The sequence below is a fragment of the Colletotrichum gloeosporioides genome (genome assembly GCF_011800055.1).
Source record: "Colletotrichum gloeosporioides strain Lc1 chromosome Unknown consensus_30, whole genome shotgun sequence".
Classification (NCBI taxonomy): Eukaryota; Fungi; Ascomycota; class Sordariomycetes; order Glomerellales; family Glomerellaceae; genus Colletotrichum; species Colletotrichum gloeosporioides.
In genome coordinates, this window is record NW_025544675.1 from 769,347 (window position 1) to 787,048 (window position 17,702).

General features: G+C 55.3%; 4 protein-coding genes across 4 annotated transcripts; all 4 read right to left on the reverse strand.

Moving 5' to 3' along the window:
• Positions 1–287: 287 nt before the first annotated feature.
• Positions 288–533, reverse strand: GCG54_00008858 (uncharacterized protein; the record flags this gene model as incomplete). The annotated part of the gene is made up of 1 exon (XM_045408817.1): positions 288–533. One exon carries the CDS (start codon positions 531–533, stop codon positions 288–290), a length of 246 nt encoding a protein of 81 aa, XP_045266560.1.
• Positions 534–2,506: 1,973 nt separating this feature from the next.
• On the reverse strand, positions 2,507–3,010 carry GCG54_00008859 (L-fucose mutarotase; the record flags this gene model as incomplete). Its single annotated transcript, XM_045408818.1, has 2 exons — positions 2,507–2,799; positions 2,860–3,010. The coding sequence occupies 2 exons, from the start codon at positions 3,008–3,010 to the stop codon at positions 2,507–2,509; spliced, it is 444 nt and encodes a 147-aa protein (XP_045266561.1).
• A 302-nt stretch (positions 3,011–3,312) lies between these two features.
• On the reverse strand, positions 3,313–7,101 carry GCG54_00008860 (uncharacterized protein; the record flags this gene model as incomplete). Its single annotated transcript, XM_045408819.1, has 1 exon — positions 3,313–7,101. One exon carries the CDS (start codon positions 7,099–7,101, stop codon positions 3,313–3,315), a length of 3,789 nt encoding a protein of 1,262 aa, XP_045266562.1.
• Positions 7,102–8,874: 1,773 nt separating this feature from the next.
• Positions 8,875–9,873, reverse strand: GCG54_00008861 (putative pathogenesis-related protein; the record flags this gene model as incomplete). Its single annotated transcript, XM_045408820.1, has 2 exons — positions 8,875–8,945; positions 8,997–9,873. The coding sequence occupies 2 exons, from the start codon at positions 9,871–9,873 to the stop codon at positions 8,875–8,877; spliced, it is 948 nt and encodes a 315-aa protein (XP_045266563.1).
• Positions 9,874–17,702: the final 7,829 nt, after the last annotated feature.

Sequence of the window (17,702 nt, forward strand, 5' to 3'; positions counted from 1 at the left end):
AATAATAAATGACCCAGTAACAGATTTTGACGTCGCATATGTCACTCGATAACTCCGTGTATTGTAAATCCAAATCTTCTCATGTTCTACATTACACATTGATCTTAAATAAGAGGTTCGATGCTAGGTGAAAACAATACAAAACTTCCTCCATTAGTGATTCCAGACGCATCTCAGGCTCCTCCTAAGTATACGTATGCCTTCCCAGTGAACGCCAAGTTGGTTTTGTTCGTCATCGATGGCGCTGCAATCTAGGCGTCGTTCAACAATTTCTCAAGCCAGAGTGACTATCGGCACGGCACGACGAGAGTGTTTCCGGGCTTGATTTGATCCGGGTTAGGGATACTGTTGATGGTCGCAAGCTGGGTGGCAGTGGTGCCAAAGTCTGTAGCAATGTCGTTCAGGTTGTCTCCGCTGGCGATGGTGTATGTGCCGAATCCAGGGTGAGCGACGTCTGGTTTGCATCCGCGTCTGGCCTCGGTCAAGCTCGCGAGAGCGCTCATAGCGACGAAGAGAATGGATGAGGTCTTCATTGTAGTGAATAATGTTGATCAACAATTGGAGGAAACTTTTTGGTAGAGATCACGTCGATTGAGAAGCTTATGATTTGGCTATCTACCATAGAATGAATAGAGGCATGGGTTGCAACCGTGTTTTATGTCGTCCGCCAGTCCGATGTCATCCGTCATCATCATGGCTGAGTGCGTCGCTTTGACTGCAAACCTCGAACACATGACGCCACCGCCGATGCAGGTGCCTAATAGGTGTGGCAGTGTCCAAAAACTCTATTCGATAAAATCTCATTCGTTGTATGCGTTACGGCTGCAATCAATGCAAACTGTACATCGGCCCAAGGGTGCCGGTGGCCTTGTGGTCCCGCAGAGTGCATACTTCTGACGTCCTCGCATCACATTCCTTGACTGACTGCGGTTTTATAACTCAGAATCTCATTGGCATGGCAGAGTTTCTTACAGAATTGTATTCAGACCTGTTGGTTGAGTCTATGCCTTACAAAAGTACGATTAGTACACATAGTCAACGACCGATGGGAAGTTTTGCCACGTTCTGTTCATGTTAGTGCTATAGAAGTCGTCAACCTTGACACAGATCTCTTGAACTTATGATCATGTGATAATTCTGGGAGAAACTACTAGGCGTCTTGCATGCACAAGCAGAACTGCGCTCGGCACCCCCTGCATATCATGCCCATCGCCACAATGCTGCCGCGCGTCAGAAGCCTGTCCCGCGCATCGCAATCAATATTTATGGCAAGACCTTGCCGATTACTCCGGTTGCTCTTCACGATCGCCTACGCTGAAGGTTTCGAGGGTGAAAGTCGGGGTTCGGGCCCCCACCACAGGATGAACAAGGTTGAGTCACGAACGAATGACCCAGCCGCCCATGAGACTCGCTCGACAATTTCTATCCCCCGATTACAACGCTATAGGAATCTTAGTGGGGTTTCTATTCGCAGATTGCCCCCAGCCTGCTTCATGCAACTGGAACCAACATACCACTCTGTGGCTGTCCTAATCGGGCTCTACAAGACTGTATGCTATGTTACTCTTGCTGAGTTTTCGCTCAAATGGAACTAGTGAACTCAAGCACTGCCTTCAGATCCCTGCATCAAAACGGCTCAGTAATGTTGAAGGAGTGGTGAGGTTGCGCAATGTGTTGACAGCTGATGCCTAGTTTCCATGAAAAGATACAAAGCAAGACCCTCGTCCAGTAGAGTGATTTAAGAAACCTTTCGCGCCATATCGTGATCTGTTGCTCACTAGATCGATCAAAACTTTCCAGAGGCATAGATCCAAGTTTCACTACCCACTCCTAGGAGTGCATTGCTCTTTACAACTCGTTTTCCGTAGGAAGTCGTCACCAAAGCAATACTTCCACTTGATCTACTGTGTATCTCAATATGTAACGCTTTCAACGGCGACAGGAGCCTCGGCTTTTCCTGAATGACACATTAACACCTTGGAGCTTGACTTCCCGAAGCAATCTACTGACTGAATCGTCCCCCGACCGGGTGCTGCTTCGAAGCTTCGCTGTCGAAATTGGAGATATGGCTCCGAATCTCTGGTCACAGACAGAACCGCACCGCAACAATAGAATTGATCCCTGTTAAAGCCATGATAACCCCAGTATTAAGCAGGGCTCGTTGGGTGATCAATCACTGCGGTGATAACTTTGCGAAGCCGTGGCACCCTTATTGGTTTATGAGCTTGGCCATCTTGTCTTTCTTACCTGTTTTAGGTTATACGAAACAACAATCATAACAATAGTTACACGTTCCGGGTGAGTAAAAGCTATGTGTAATCGTCAGCCTGGTTTAGCCAGACTCATCAAGAAAGACAGCTGTATCCTCGTTCTGCAGGCATTTTCAGTGGTGTTCATCGGCTACCTTAAGCCTCAGAAAAGTGCACCAGACTTGCACAGCTCACACATATATAGTTTAACTATCATCTCTTTGAGATAAACCAGAAATAATTTTCAATTATTTTGCTTAAATCTCCTCAGCAATAGGTGTGACACCCTTCTTCAGAATGATGTTGCCATACTTCCTCGTCTCGCCCGTCGACACAATCGCAAAAGCCTTCTTGGACCTCTCGTAGAACGCAAACCTCTCCAGCTTCTCAATCTCGCCGTCGTACTTGAGCGATTTCCTGAAGTCACTCTCGACGCTCGCGTCAAAGGTGTCGCCCTTGACGACCTCCATCATGATGACGGGGACGACGCCGTAGTTGTCGAGCTCGAGGAGGGGGGAGATTCCAGCGAGGAGTCTGGAGACGGTGATGCCTTTTGTTTTCGTCAGTAAATGGACAGTCTGATATATGTGAGATGTAGATCAAAACTCACCGTCAGCCCTCAAGACGGGAATGTGAGGCGGGCAGATGGAGTGGGCCGGGAAGTGGGCGTCGGCCAGCACGATCTCGTCGCCGTGGCCCATTTCGGCGAGGACCTTGAGGAGGTCGGGGGAGATGACGGGGGAGATTCCTTTCAAGACCATGTTGACGATTTTGTGAGATTGACGTTGTTGGAGGTGAAGAAGATGAGTGAGGTGAGAGAAGGATGAGGTGTCGTTTTTGACCTTGAAGGCTCCTTGAGGTGCGGTGAAGCTGCTGCTGCCCCCACGCCGGTTTCGAAAATGTGGGGCCGCTCCCTGAGATCCAGATCTTCCAGGGGACTGCGTGAGATTGACGACTCTCGGGCCAACGACAAACTTGTCGATGCTTGAGCAAACATATCAAGCAAACATTGTGGATGCAGGATGTGTGCATTGAACATTAATGAATACATGGCATTTCGGGTTTACTTTTGCTCGTCCCACGGAATCCACCCCTTCTTCCCCAGCGCCTTCAGCTTCCCCTCATAAACCACACCCAGCGCCCTCATCTCATCCTCATTCGCACCCGTCCAATCGCCCATCATCTCCAACACATCGCCCGCAAGAATTTTAACCTTCGGGTCCTCCGCGGCAAGCAACAGCTCCCCGACGACCTCCATCCGCAAGTACTCCGCCAACGTCGGCTCCCACGAGGCCCACGCGGCGTGCATCCGCGCCAGCTCCACCGCGAACAGCGCAAAGCCCGTTTTGCTCCGCGCCCTCACCATGTCGCTCTTGAGATACGCAAAGTCTTCGTGGTACGGCCCCCGCCGGCTGCCGAGCTCCTCGATGAGATCTGAAAGTGCGATGACATAGGCCACGGAGTCGTCGAACGTGGCAGCATGCCGGGCTGAGGAGAAGGGTAGCGGCAGGATCTCGACCTTGAGCCGGAATACGTTGGGCAACGTGGGAGCGCGCCCCGGGCTTAGCCGCATGTCGTTGATGCTTGCGATGATGTCGTTCACCACGGGGACGCAGTTTTCGCGCCAGCTCTCCCAGTGCTGTGGGCTCAACATCCGCTCCGAACACAGCCGACTGGCTAGCGCATCCACCAATTCGACGCGCTCTTTCTGGAGGAACTTGTTCGCGGCCGCAAGCACAAAGTCCTGCACCGCTTTGAAGTCCACCCCCTTGCCGTTCTCCAGCTTGGACTTCATCCACACGGCGGGACGCTGTAAGACCGCCGCGGCAACATCGAGCCCGAGAGAAGAGGCATGGAACCCGGGATTATTAAAGTGCTTGAACCAGTGCTTGCCTGCGTTGCTGTTGAGCAGGTCGCGGTCTTTCTTGACTGCCTCTGTGACCCGTGTGATGCCTGGCGAGGGATCGATGTTGACCAAAGCCATCTCCCGCAGCATCGTGAGCAGCGAGACGGGCATGTATGATGTGCAGTTCTTGAGCATGGACGAAAGCACCTTCGGATTGACAGGGCAGCGCGGAAGCGTCTCCCCATCGTCGAGTGAAAAGCCGTTCTTGGTAAGAAAGAGGTCCATCCACCTCGCGTTCGTGGCAGCAGATCCCTCCAGCGCAGCCACGACCAATTCCGCAATCCTCGCCCTGTCCTCGTCGCTCAACTTCGTGTTCTTCGTCTGAGCAAGAAGTATCTCCGTCAGGGGCGTCTCCTCTCCGGCCTCAGGAAGACCAGCCGCCCACTCCTCCTCCGAGTACGGCCTGCGCTCGCTCAGCTGCGCCGCTGCAGGGACGATGTACTTCTCCAGCGCGTCGAGCACACGCTGCCGTAATTCAGGAGGGCAGGAAGGGACCTCCATCGTGCTGATCAAGCTGTCCACGATCGTGATTCTGGCATCAATGTGTCTCGCCTCGGAAAGCAGCGACGTGAGGATGTCGCAGGACGAGACCGCGTCGATGAAGCGGTTGTTATTCAGCACTTGCGCCATCATCTTGATGGTCGTGACCTTGATCGCCGGTTTGTGCTGCGCCTGCGCCTTACTGCCCTCTTTGACGAACGGTCGCGCGTTCTGCTCGCGCATCTTGTCCCGCATCGCATTCGCCATGGTGAAGAGGAACTCTTTGGCGGCCTTGGCCGGCAGCGAGCGGAGGAAGCTCACGTTGATGAGTTGGCGATGCCAGGAGCTGTTCTCGCCGCCGTCCATGATGAGGTTTCGGATGAAGGGGCACGCAAGCGCGGGCTGGTCGCTGTTTGCCACGCGGAGGACGATGGTGACGATATTCCACATCTGGGCGTTGAGTCTCTTCGCGCCAAGGCGCTCTCGCATGTTGTCCATGAGCCACTTGGCCAGCTCAGCCAGGAGTTTCGGGGTGGCGTCGCGGATGCCGTTCAGGATGTAGACGGCCTGGACCTCGACGCTGTTGGACGAGTTGAGGAGGGTCGTTGAGGTTGTGCTGTAGAGGAGCGCCTCCACCTCGAGCAGCACGTCCATCGTTGGTTTCCATAGGATATCTGTAATCTCTCGCGCGTGGTCTTCCGAGCCGCCGGCCTTGGCGATGCTCTCGAAGGATTCGACGTTGTCTTTGTGTAAACGGGAATCGGCCACGGCCTTTGGCAGGCGGAGTACGCTGAGCCATCTGGAGCGGTCGAAGCCCGGTTCCTGCACAACCATGATCGCTGTCTGGGTGAGATCAACCAGGATCCTGTTTGCGATGTCGACGTCCTTCTTGATAGACGCGAGTGTCGCCCTCTCAGCCGCCGGGGTTTCCTTCTCCGGGATGCCACCCAGAAGCGCGACTACCTCCACCGTCTCCCACACGTCGCTGCTGTAAAGATGATATACCGTAAGTGAATCCTTGTTGAACCGTCGTGCCCAGAGCACCGTGTCCGCGAGCATCTCCAGGTCCCCGGCCGCGACGCAGAGGTTCATCGCCGACTTGGTCCAGAAGGCGCGGTGTATAGGCTCGCGCGACTGCTGCGCCGCCTTCTTCCTGTCCTCGACAATTCGTCGCTCGCGATCGAGCCAGGTCTTGTCCTCACCCCCAGCCTTGGACTTGCGAATCAGCAGGGACCGGAGGATCTCGAAGTCGCCGCAGCGGAGATTGTCCGGATCTCTCCCCTGCCTCAAGACCGACGCGTTGCCGCGGTATGCACCAGTTGCGAAGAAGTCGCCGCCTGGGTATGCCTTTGCCAGCCTTTCGAACAGTGCCCTGGCATTCTCGACATCGATCGAGTAGAATACGTTCACAGGCCAGAGGTCACCCTCAACCGGCAGGTTCTTCAGCCGAGCGATTCCAGACTCCGAGTCATCGTCAATGTCGATGCCGTATCCGTGGAGGTGTCGCATAGCCAGCCGGAGAAGCTCGAAGCGCGCCTCAGGGGTCATTCTCCTCGGCGCGTTGATGATGCGCTCCACAGTCCACAGAGTAGCCTGCTTCTCCCAGGCCTTCTTCCCAGCCGGATACAGCTCCAGCAAGTGCACTACATGTGCTTTCATCACCTCCTTCCGCTCCTCCTTCGCGGTCTTCCATTCGCGAATGGCGTACTGCAGCAAACTGCTCTCTACCACGTTCGGGTACCGGCCGAGCTCATCTGGATACTTGCGCGCCACGCTGACCACATAATCCAAGAACTTGTCCCTCGTCGCCTCGTCCGCCCTCTTTTTCACCAGACGCCTGAGCAAAGGCAATGCGAATTCCTGGTAAAAGTCACTCGGGATCTGAGCCTCCCCCTCCCGGTCGACAATCTTCTCAAACACCTGCTCGTGAAGCTTCATATTCCCCTTGAACACTGTCCGGTCCGCCGAGAGCGTCCTCTGCCCCTCATCCACCTCAAACACGCGCGCAAGGAAGTTCTCCTCATACCTCTCCCTATGGCCCCTCGAGAGCGCCTTCTGCTGAAACGCCGTCCACTCCGCCCCGTCTGCCTCCCACTCCTCCACAACCTCCAGCTCGCACGCCGGGATCAGGTCCTGGTAGTACACCCTCAGCGGCCGCTTATCCTCCCTCTCCGCGTCGTAGAGCAGCCTCACGAGCTGTCCCATGCCCGCGCGCCGCTCCGCGCGGAAGTTTTCCGCGGACGCGGTGCGGCCCAGCCAGCGGCAGAGGACCTGCACGTCCTTGACGCTGAACTCGGCCATCAGCGCCGCGAGGCCGTCTGCGCCGCCGACGGCGGTCCATAGCGGGAGGAAGCTGTCGGAGCGGCGGAGGGCTTTGCCGAGGGTTGCGATGGCGGCGGTGCGTGTGCCTGCGTGCTCCGTCTGGCGCAGGTCGGCGACGACGTCTACGGCGCTTGGGCGCTTCATTTTGGGATGTGTGGCGGGAGTGTGTTTTGTAGGGCGGTGTATGACTTTTCTTGTTGTCATGATAGGAGGTGTATTATATCATTCAATTGGAGGCGATTTTGGTGCTTGGCCTTTTGCTTTCGTGATTGGAAGAGTGCTGTTCCAAAATAAATACTCACGCGACTCGCCTGCAGACACGACAACTGGGGATTGTATGACTCTATTCGCCGGCTAGGCTGCCATTGACGATGTTGATCATGTACGCGAGAGGCGCAAGAGTCTAGTCTAGGCTACATTCGGATCTGACTCAGAGTGGGATTCTGGCCCTCAACACGATCAACAACTGGGCGGTGTGAGACCGTATCAACATCCTCAATTGAGGCCAATCCTGCGAAATCGAATTGGCCTCGAGTTTCCCTTCATCATGGCACATTTTGGCCTCCATCGTGAGCGCATGCGCCACGGATGTGAATACGACGTCACCGTCATCGGGCGCAACCTCTCGCCTCGGGATTAAGATATTACCCACGACACCAATTAATGGACCACGAACAAGGAGGCCGCCAATCTATTCCCTGATCCCCTAACCCCCCTTTCTTCGTCCGATCTTTTCGTCTCTTGTATATTCAATGTCTGTCACTCAGTCATCCGGCAATTGGAGGTCGTCCGCCCACCTGCCCGAGCCACAGCCTCAACCTGAGCCGCAGTATGTTTCGGAATGAGGAGCGGATCAATATACAGCAGACAGACGACACGCGCCATCAAGTGGCGGTGCGTGGGACGTTCACTCAGGAGAAGGGAGGCACGCAGGTTTAAAAAAGGCTCGAGACGCTTCTCAAGGACATGTTGAAGAATTCCCCCAAGCAAGTGTGCAGTAGCAGCACTCCTGGCTTTGCTACTTTCTGTGTTTGATCGCCGAAACCAAACATCTGCCAACATCAATCACGTGTTCAATCGACTGACCATGAGACCAATTCAACGACCGAAGTATCCTGTTACCAACGAGCACAGCAGTTCACGACAAACATAACGGCCGACGACGAGGATGCAGACCTGACAGCGGCGCGGGCCATCCTATTCAGTACCGAGGACGACTGCGAAAGGGAACAAACATGGAAGCATCACCATAGACCAACCCCAATCACGACCGAATTGAACCCAACAATCGTTTGCGAAACGACAAAAAAGATGGATCCCATTGACCAGCTACCTCCCTAACCCGAAAATCAAGTCGATGAGACGATAGGTACAGAAGAACCAAATGTCCATAAAAAGGGTGCCGCAGCCGCAGCAGATCACAGCCATCAAGTGATGGCCGGAGACACCGGCGGCGACCAGGGCCAAGAATCGAAGAAGAAAATGCAATGTTCCATGGTGGGATCGTTCCCTTCCCAAAAAGTTTTCTTGTTCCACGCCAGATCCGTAAATGCATCATCATCAATGTCCAGTTTCCTCGAATCATGTTCTCAGCCGGCGCGGACAGACCAAAACGCGAGCTTATCCATCACGCAAGTGCCGTACGGAAGATTGTGTGAAGAGAAATGTACTCATGCCATTCGTTGGCGACCAAAGCGCATGATTCAAAGGGTCCCATCAGAGGGGACGAGGAGATCGAAAAAAAGTCAAAGCGATCCCCTGTTAAAGTACAGCTGTAGAAGTGAAGAAATGCCTCGCTCGCTCGATCGAGTCCATCTGCACCCGTACCCGGTGGTCGTGTCGCAAACAAAATCCCAGATCTGCTTCAAGCGGGCAGGGCGAAGGGTGCAAGTGCAGTTTGGACGATTGACACGCCGCTTAGTTGGCGTTGACAGTGGCCTCGCCGAGGGCAGGGAGGACGTTGGTGTCAAAGCTGCCGATGACGTTACCTGAGATGGATTAGCAAAGAGGTCTGGCAAGGGGTGAGTGGGTGAACATACCCTGCTTCTTGTAGTTGCAGACTGTGAACCAGCTGCCAATGGAGCTGAGGGTACCGGCGGCGCAGTACTCGACGGCGCAACCAACGGTGGTGGTGTCCTTCCAGACCATCTGGGTGAAGTGACCCCACTTGAGGAAGTCGGTCATGTCGGGGCTGGCCTGGCCGTAGCCGGTGTACAGGTTCAGCTCGCCGTTGTACCACTGCTCGGTGATGGCCTTCTGGGCAGCCTTGGCAGCGCCGAGAGACTCGGAGCCGGTAGCACCCCACATGGCAAGGTTCTGGCCGTAGCCGCCACCGCCGGTGGTCATGTCATGCTCGAAGACGCAGGTCTTGGCAGTGATGGCAGCGTAGCCAGCAATCTCGGCGTCCCAGGACAGAGCAGGGGCAGAGTGGTTACCACGGTGGACGTTGTGGGAGTCGATGCAGGCCGTCTGAAGATCGTCGGTGGCAGCGGGGGTGGAAACGGCAGCAGGAGCGGAAGTGGCGGGCTGCGGGGTAGGAGTAGGCGTGGGGGTGGGAGTCGGGGTGGGAGTGGTCTCGGGCTCGACGACAACCGGGGCGCTGGTGGGAGCAGCGACGGTAGGCTGGGCAGGCTCGACGGTGACGGTCGAGAAGATGGGAGCCGGAGCGGGAGAGGGCTCAACCACAGCGGGAGCGGAAGAGGAAGAGCTGGCAGCAGGAGCCTCGTAGTAGATGGCGGGGTTGGAAGGAGTAGGAGTGGGAGTAGCGACCGGGATGTCACCCTCAGTGACGGTGACGGTCACGTACTCAACATCCCACTTGGTCTCCATGGCGCGAGGGTCAAGGACACGGGGGTCGATGGCACGGCCCATGACGAGGGCGGCGCCAGAGGCAGCAAGAACGATGGAAGATCTCATTTTGATGGTTGGATGAGTTTCTGAATGACTGTTAGCTTCGCCCGCGAAGGTTTGCAATGAATGTGGATATATGTATAAAGGAATGGCAAGTAGGCGCGGTGAATGAGTGTGAAAGTGGTGACGAGGAACCAAGACCAGTCATCCCCCAGCCAAGGCCAGAGAAAACCATCAGCTTCATATATCCCCATGCAGGGCAGTGAAGAAGCACCCAAACGTTTTGGATGTAAGACCTTGGCATGCCAGCCTCAAGCCTACACGATCCAGACCTCTGCCCAGGTCGCCGCCATCTTGTTTGAGATCCTGGGAAACATGGCAGGAGCCACGTGATCAAGCAGCTAGACAGGTGACAAGGGAACAAAGGTCTTTGTCGGAGGATCTGGCTGTGTCGCGGTGGCATGCAGATGTCTTGGAGCCGGTATTTCCCAACAATAGCATTGATGTAGAAGGAATGAGGGGCAGTAGTGGGATCGAAAGAGGTTAGGTTGACGACTCACCTTGGTGTTGGTGTCTTGGGTGTCTTGGAGATTCGCGGAATCTAGCAACCAGGGATCCTGTCCGGACGATTTATGGAAGAGGTGTTGCGGCGGGGAGATATTTGAATTGCTGGGCGAGGCAAATATGATCCCGTGAGATGGTTCTCAGAGCCAGCTGTGTGTGATGAAGCAGCACTGCTGATACGGTTCCGTCAAGGACCTTGTGGTAAGATGGTGAAAGAGTGTGGTTGAACAACAGGGAAACCCTCGTTGTTTGGTAGTTGGAAGTAGGTCGGACGAACGAAGCCGTATGTCTTTTTTTCTTGGTGGTAAGCCGAAAAAATAGGACTCTCGATGAGAACTGGTGAAGGAGTGACGATGCTGTAAAAAGAACGTGTGTGAGTCGGAATGCCGCGAACGCGAAAAGGAATGTCGGTAGCCTGCCTGCCCTTCTGTCCTGGAAGGTTGAGGTGCAGAAGAGAAAAAAGAGGGGGAATGCAGGCCGCGACCCGGGGCGAACTTACTTGGTTTTAAGGAATGGACGGTGTCAAAAGACGACACGATGAGGCGACCTGGGCCGAAGGAGTGGAAGGGAAGGGGTTGAACGAAGCGGTCTCCTTGGGAGTGGTGAAGCAAGAGGAGAGACAAGACGTTTGTGTCTGGCGACGCCGGGCTACTAAAAGGGATGCGACAACAGCGAAGAACCCGTCCGACTGGGATTCGAGGACTGGGCGGCGAGTCTGAGCGCGGGTCCAGTGGGCGGTCTAGGTACCTAGTCGGGGGCCGGGGGTGTGTTAGTGGGGAGCAGTGCAGCGCAGCCGGGCAGCGGTCCTAGGTGGACTTGGGGTGAGATGCCAGGGGAGGTATTTTTTAGTCTGTTGTTGCCCGTGGTCAGGGTGCGTGTGCAACGGGAAGGCGCTCGCTGGGCTGCAGCGGGAGTTGGTTGCGGTGCGCTGCAGTGCGTTGACTGAGCTGAACCGAATGATTGTTTTGCTGGTAGGTACTCTGTGGAGAGGGCCTGAGGTGGACGTCGACGATGGGCAACGTGATGGGATTCAGGGCGATGAAGTGGGGGTGTGATCAAAGAAAGAGGGGGTGGTCCACGAAAAACGAACGAACGACGGACGGGACGACGGGAGTGTTCAGTGAGGTGGACGCCGTTGAACCCTGCAGAAGAAGCAACACGATGGCGACCGGGGACGTGGACCAGGCAGGTAGCGAGTGGAGGCAAGTGTGATGAAGGGCGGCAATCTGGAGGCGAGACAAGCAAGAACACACCAAGTGAAATTGGGTTGTTTGGTTCGTCTGGGGTCACAATCTGATGGTCGATTGGAGTGAATTGCGCTCAGGAAACCGCAGGAAACAGCACGGCAGGAACACCTGAGGAAACAGGGACCGATGCTGCTGTTGGCAGGAAGGTGGAGGGGGTGAATAAGATTGATGTGGGGGTGGCTATATCCCGCCTGTTAAGTCGAGGGGGGAAGAAGTCACTCCAACAGTAGTGAATGCTCTTTCCTCAGTTTGCGGATTGATTCGTCTCAAATGACTGCAACGGCGGGTGCAGCTGGTTTACCTTAGGTACGGATACAGTCTAGGTGACCACTGACCTGGGGAAGGTGCACATACTGCGGCACCAAGACGGGAAGGAAGAGATGGGACGAGTTGACCAAGGGAAGGAAGCACCTCGGAGCTCCTGCTATGACGCCGCTCCTTCCCTCGTGGGAGAGATTCAAAAAAGCAGCAGCAATTTGGAAGCCACAAGCCAAAGAACCGCCTCCTGCGGTGAAGGTTGATAAAATAGCAACACCGATGCAGCCGCAGCCGCGACCGCAAAACCCAGTGCAAAAATAAGCAAAAAAAGTTACCTGCGCCTCACCCACCAGCTCAGTCAGCTCACTGTGCCGCAAAACAACCAAATTGGCTGACATCTGGAATCCTGCGATTTCTGGCTGGGCCAGCATGCGTCGTCGAGCTGGACCAGATCATCGAATCTTGGCTTCGATTCCCCGCTGCCTGCATCCACACATCCAGACCACAACATGCCCATCACTGGGCCAGCTTCCTGATCTAGGCCGCCGAGTTTTCCGCTCGAGATTGATGCTGCATATGCTGGGGATTGGATATGCACTCACAGATGAAGCCAATATCGGCCGCGGACGCACGTCTTGCCAGACCTTGCAGCGGTATCCTGATCGATCCCCTGTTGCCCCGGTGCTGGTGCCGATGCTGGTGCTGCCCTCGCTCTCGCCACTACTGCACGGCAATGACTGATGGATCATGGTCGCCATCAACAAACCCCTCAACACCAAGACTGCCCAGCGGTATTCAGGAGACGCGTACGTATCAAGGAGTCGGGCTAGGAGCTGGAGACGCCCACGACTCAGCTGGAATCCTGGCTCCTCCGGCGGAACTCTCAGAGCAGGCACAGGCGACGACAACGTCTGACCTACCGTCAACATCGATCGAACACCCGGTCCGTCCTCCTCCTGGAGTCCCTCAGATAAGAGCGCGGCAGTCTTGGCTGACACCGGCAAGCTAACAGCTGCCTGTCGCAGTCCCCAGCAGTTCACGATAGCGCCGAATCGAGGGGCAAAAGGGGGCGCTCCCGTCTGGAAGTATTCCATCCGACGAGTCGTCGTCGACTGCAGAAGAAAGCCCCCTGGCTTGCTGTTCTCCCCTCTCTCTGTCTCTGGCTGTCCTGTCCCGGCGTCTCGTCTCCTGCGCGTACACCCCCTCCTTCCCCCTCGCCCACGTCCCGATCCCTGAGTTCCCGGCATTTCGACCAATCCCCTTGCGGCGAGGTGCAGACGCCTTGGGGAAATGGGCCAATGACGGGTGGCTTCATCTGGTACCTTGCAGAAGGTGGACCCCATCCTTCCCTGATTGCTCCAAGGGTCGCGCTGGGCGTCTCCATCAAACAGCACTTGGCCCGGGGAGGCCCCACCCTTCTGAAACGGCCTTAATTTCGGTGGGGACCCGTTCATCCAGTCTTGCGTGGACGTGGCCTGTGCTTCCCCTCCTGTGCCCATTCATGATTTGTGCCTGCCGTGCGCCTGTCCACTGTTTAAAATTGTTTTCTCGACAGGCGATGGCGCTCTCGTCGGGTCGATCACTGCGACGCTGCACTTGCACTTGTGCAGTGCGTCAGCCAACCGTCCCCTGCCTGGCCTACCGTGCCTACCTTACCTGCCTGCACACAGGATGCGGTTTTTTTTTAACTTTACCGGCGCTGTCGCTTGGCCGTCCCTTCCGCTGTCTCGCTAAATGACCTCATTACGCTTCGGGACCTCCCTTTTGCTGCACGATCCACATCCAAATGTCCAGCTCGCTGCCCAGGAGCTGTCAGCGTCTCATCCCACACGACGCCTTCTGACGGTCTGATTGCCGATGACGACGAGCCTCGCCCAAGACCTGACATCCTGGTCGCTGGGGCTGCGATGAGCGAGATGAAGCTGCAAAATCTTCCGCTCCTCTGTTCCAACATCATGCTGTTTCCTGGGGTACAAGCACCACAGAAACATGCCCCGTGCCCAGTGCCCACCGCTGATGGAGATGCAGGCGGATACCGACGTGCAGCAATCATTTCCAAGGTGGAAAACAAGCAGATGAATCTGGGTCGGGGGTTGCGATTGTTTATGCTGTTCGGATGCCAGCCTGCCGGTTCATCGCTGTCATACCTGCAGTTGAGCTGGTTGACGATATGCTGAACAGCATGTGTTACCGCCCAGCTGCTGTCTCTTTTGCTTATCGCCATGGACGTCTGAGCGGCTGCTGTGCCTCTCGACCGTCATCAAGCGAGGCGCTTTTGGTGCGGTGATCGCCTAAGAAAAAATCTCCTATCAACCGAGAACAAACCGAGCGCTGCTCAGCTTCCGAGAGGCAGCGGGAGACAACCGCCATGCAGCATCTCAGCCCAGTGGCGCTCCGACGCCTCTCTTCAGCCCTCGCCAAGCCATAGCCGGGAGCAATTCCACGACGGATAACGCCTCGACCCCGCAATAACCCGGCACTTGAAGGCTTCAGAAGGGCGACGGATGCAATACTCCATGATGGGTTACGGCAGGAACAAAGTGTCAACAGACGCATTCAAGGCAAAGTGTATATCCCGACTGCTGGGCAACCTTGGCTTGTGGGACGTCGTCCATTGATCAACGTTGGTCAACCAACACGTCAATCTCCCGCCTTGATCTCTAGGTCCGACCTATGATCAGCGGAAACAGTCGATGGCAAATGTGACAGGCAACGAATGCCCCAGGGCAACTCCATCAAACAGTCTGGCCATCTTGGCAGGGAAGCTCCCTCAACGAGGATCCTCCGGCGTCCCTTTTGAAAACGCCAGTCAGACGTTGGGTCCGTCATGATTCTGGCCTACGCCTCCTGTGGGGCACGCCATCGTCTGTTCGCGGTTGTCACAAGTCGCCCGCTACAACTATCATCGCTGCCATCGAAGCATCTGGTCAGCACAGTTTTCTGTGTCAAGTATTCAACGTCTAGAACCGTCGATGTTGGCGTGGAGTTCTTAAGCGACGATCTTTCGGAGGTTTCTTCCCCTGCATTCGAGAAGTGCACAGATACATCCCGCCTCGCCAGTTACACTGCAACCTCAACAGTTGGCAATGGCACCCGATCCCTGGATCGGACGACTTACATCATCTCGTCTCTGCAGAGAGATCAGATGTCATCCCATCTGAGCACATGGCTTAATGGAGCTCACATATTGACTTCGCATTCAAGTTTGCTCTAATGAAACTCACCGTGGAGGCAACAGCGCAACTCCGACATCGCTATCCCAGTTCATTGACAAGGCATGCAGGGTTTTCCTTTGCACCACCATTTCGTCTCAACTGCGCGCTTGATGCACAGAATTAGCCGCTGTCTTACGCCACTGCAGTCCAATCATACTCAGTCATGGACGCCCTGGCCATCACGATAACGCGGTTGGTTTTGACTGGGGCAACCTTGGAGTTTTTCGGTGCGAATGAGATGAGGTTTCGTTTGCATCCAGGCCCCCAAACATCCTTAATCTTGCCAATAAGATTTCACTGAGGGGTTTTCTGCCCTGCGTCCCTCTTTTCCTCCCTCCACCATCGACTGCCGTCGACCCGCGGGCCACACGGCACATCAGCAAACCAGCCGTTCAACCCCGGGGAATGCGGCATCCCCTCTAGACTGGATACCTCGACAGAGACCCAGTTGTCTTGGGAGGTGAGCCGTCAATTCACCACCCATCAGCTCATCTCCGGCCCACGCCCGGGAAACGTGAGGTGCACCGCAAATTTGACCCGCCCATTCCAGAACATTACAAGAAGTTGGGTTGCGAATCCTCCGAGGCAAACCTGGCATGAACCTGGCGGACGTGCTCGAGGAACCCAAGATCTGTCGAACCAAGGCTCGCGCACTGGGGATTCTACTTGGCGAGCCGAAAACGAATACTTTACGCTGGGTAAGAGTTTTGGTCCTTAGTCAACCTCTGGTTGGCCGACAGGCATCGAAGAAGCCGCACAGTCTAGCACTCCCGAAACATGTCGTTTGACGATGGCTGCGGCCAGCTGACACGGCCCGGTCGCCCAGCGCCTGGAGTCACATAAGGTTGCGCTAAGCAGACCCCCATGCTGGGCATGATCAACCCCTTTTACCGTCCCCTCCTTATCTCTCAGTCAAAAATCAACCTTGACGTCAATCCATCGCGGTTTCACGATGGCATCACGAATGATCACATTCATCACATGAAACCATGCTCATGGCAGTTTTTGGTGTTTGCCCTTTGACAATGCTGACAATATCGTCCGAACAAGATGATGAGATGGGATTCAAGGGTCCCAGGCGATTGCAGGATCTCAACTCCTGCGATAAATCACGGGGGGAAAAAGTCTTAGACAATTGGTGAAACTTTGCCAGGATGCTTCTTTAATCGCCAGCGGAGACTAAACCGCCGAGGCAGCAACGAAGGATGGCATTTGGAACTCAGTCTGCATAAGTACTATGGGGTGTTGGAGCTCATGCAACAAACAAACCGTCGTCCTGCACTGGATAGCCGTATCGAATCTAGGATCTCGATACACAAACAACAGCATCGTTCTTTGTCGGCGCCTCCGGAGTAGCGGAGGCTCTTTTCGTGCTACGTCGTACATGAAGCGAACACTTTCCAGCTTACTCATTGTCTGCAAATCCAAATCAAATGGATCTTTGGATTTCAAACCATTGCGCATGGGTCATCTCGAACCCGCTTCCATCTTGGGTTGTCGATTCACCCAAATGCACCTTGACTTGGAGACACAGCAAGCCAGCTGACTCTTTTCTATCGCCCCTGTATCCCCTGAAGCAGTTTCTAGAACCCGGGCCTGACTCTGTGCTTGGCATCCAGAAGCGCCCACGGGAGGACAGTCATCGCATCGAGTCAGGGTCATCGTGCAAAACGTCAACCAGCTCCTCGCGTTCTCCGCGCCGCACGCGTGCCACCCACCATTACGCATCTCGCTCTTTCGTCCCTCTTGGTTTTAAGCCACAGGAACCAGGGAGATGAGTACTTACGTTTGGCGATGTGGCTTACATGCCATGCCCTCCCCGCGTCTGAAGTATATTGCGTGCTTTGACGATGTCACCGGCACGGCTTGCCCAAGTTGGCCTTGCAGCCGTTCATCTATGCAGTCGACGGCGAACTACGCAAGAACAGTGCATACCCTTGAATCAGGCTGCTGACTGGCTGGGTCTGACAAATCAGGACGAAGTCGATGGCTGAACGGAAGGCTACTCACATTAACAGCGCGACTGTGGCTGAACCCATCTCAGATGACACCTGGATACGGGCTTTTGCGCTTTGCTTATTCGTCAGGATTTACAACCTTGTTGCATCGTTACGCCTGGGGGAGAAAAGATCCATCTCACGCTGAGATGTCTCGGGTGACTGCTCACAGGCGGTATATGCAGTCTTGACAGCCGAGAAACCACGCGGGGGCTAGATTCCCGACGGAAGCTTGTATTCGACATGCTAAGGAAGCCCTTTAACTCATTCTCACCGTCCTGGCGGGGCACAGTCCGGAGGAGCTATGATGGGCAGGGGAAGGAAACGTTGCACACCATCAAGTGACAAGGCAAAGTCAATACAGAGACAGTAGAGCCGGTCCTTTCAGGTCTCAAGCGGATGATGGCCCTCCTCGCTGCGGCAATCGCCAGGGCGGAAGCGGCCTCCGGCTTTGCGGGACATTGATCGGCGTGTCTTGCGGGACGTGGTCGTTCATTGGCGTGTGTCGCACGGCACATGTCTGTAGCTGTGATGATGGAAAGGTCGACGCGGGGCATCCTTCTCAGAGGTTGCAAAAAGGTTTGAGAGGGTTCGGATGTTGGCGGGGAGCTGCC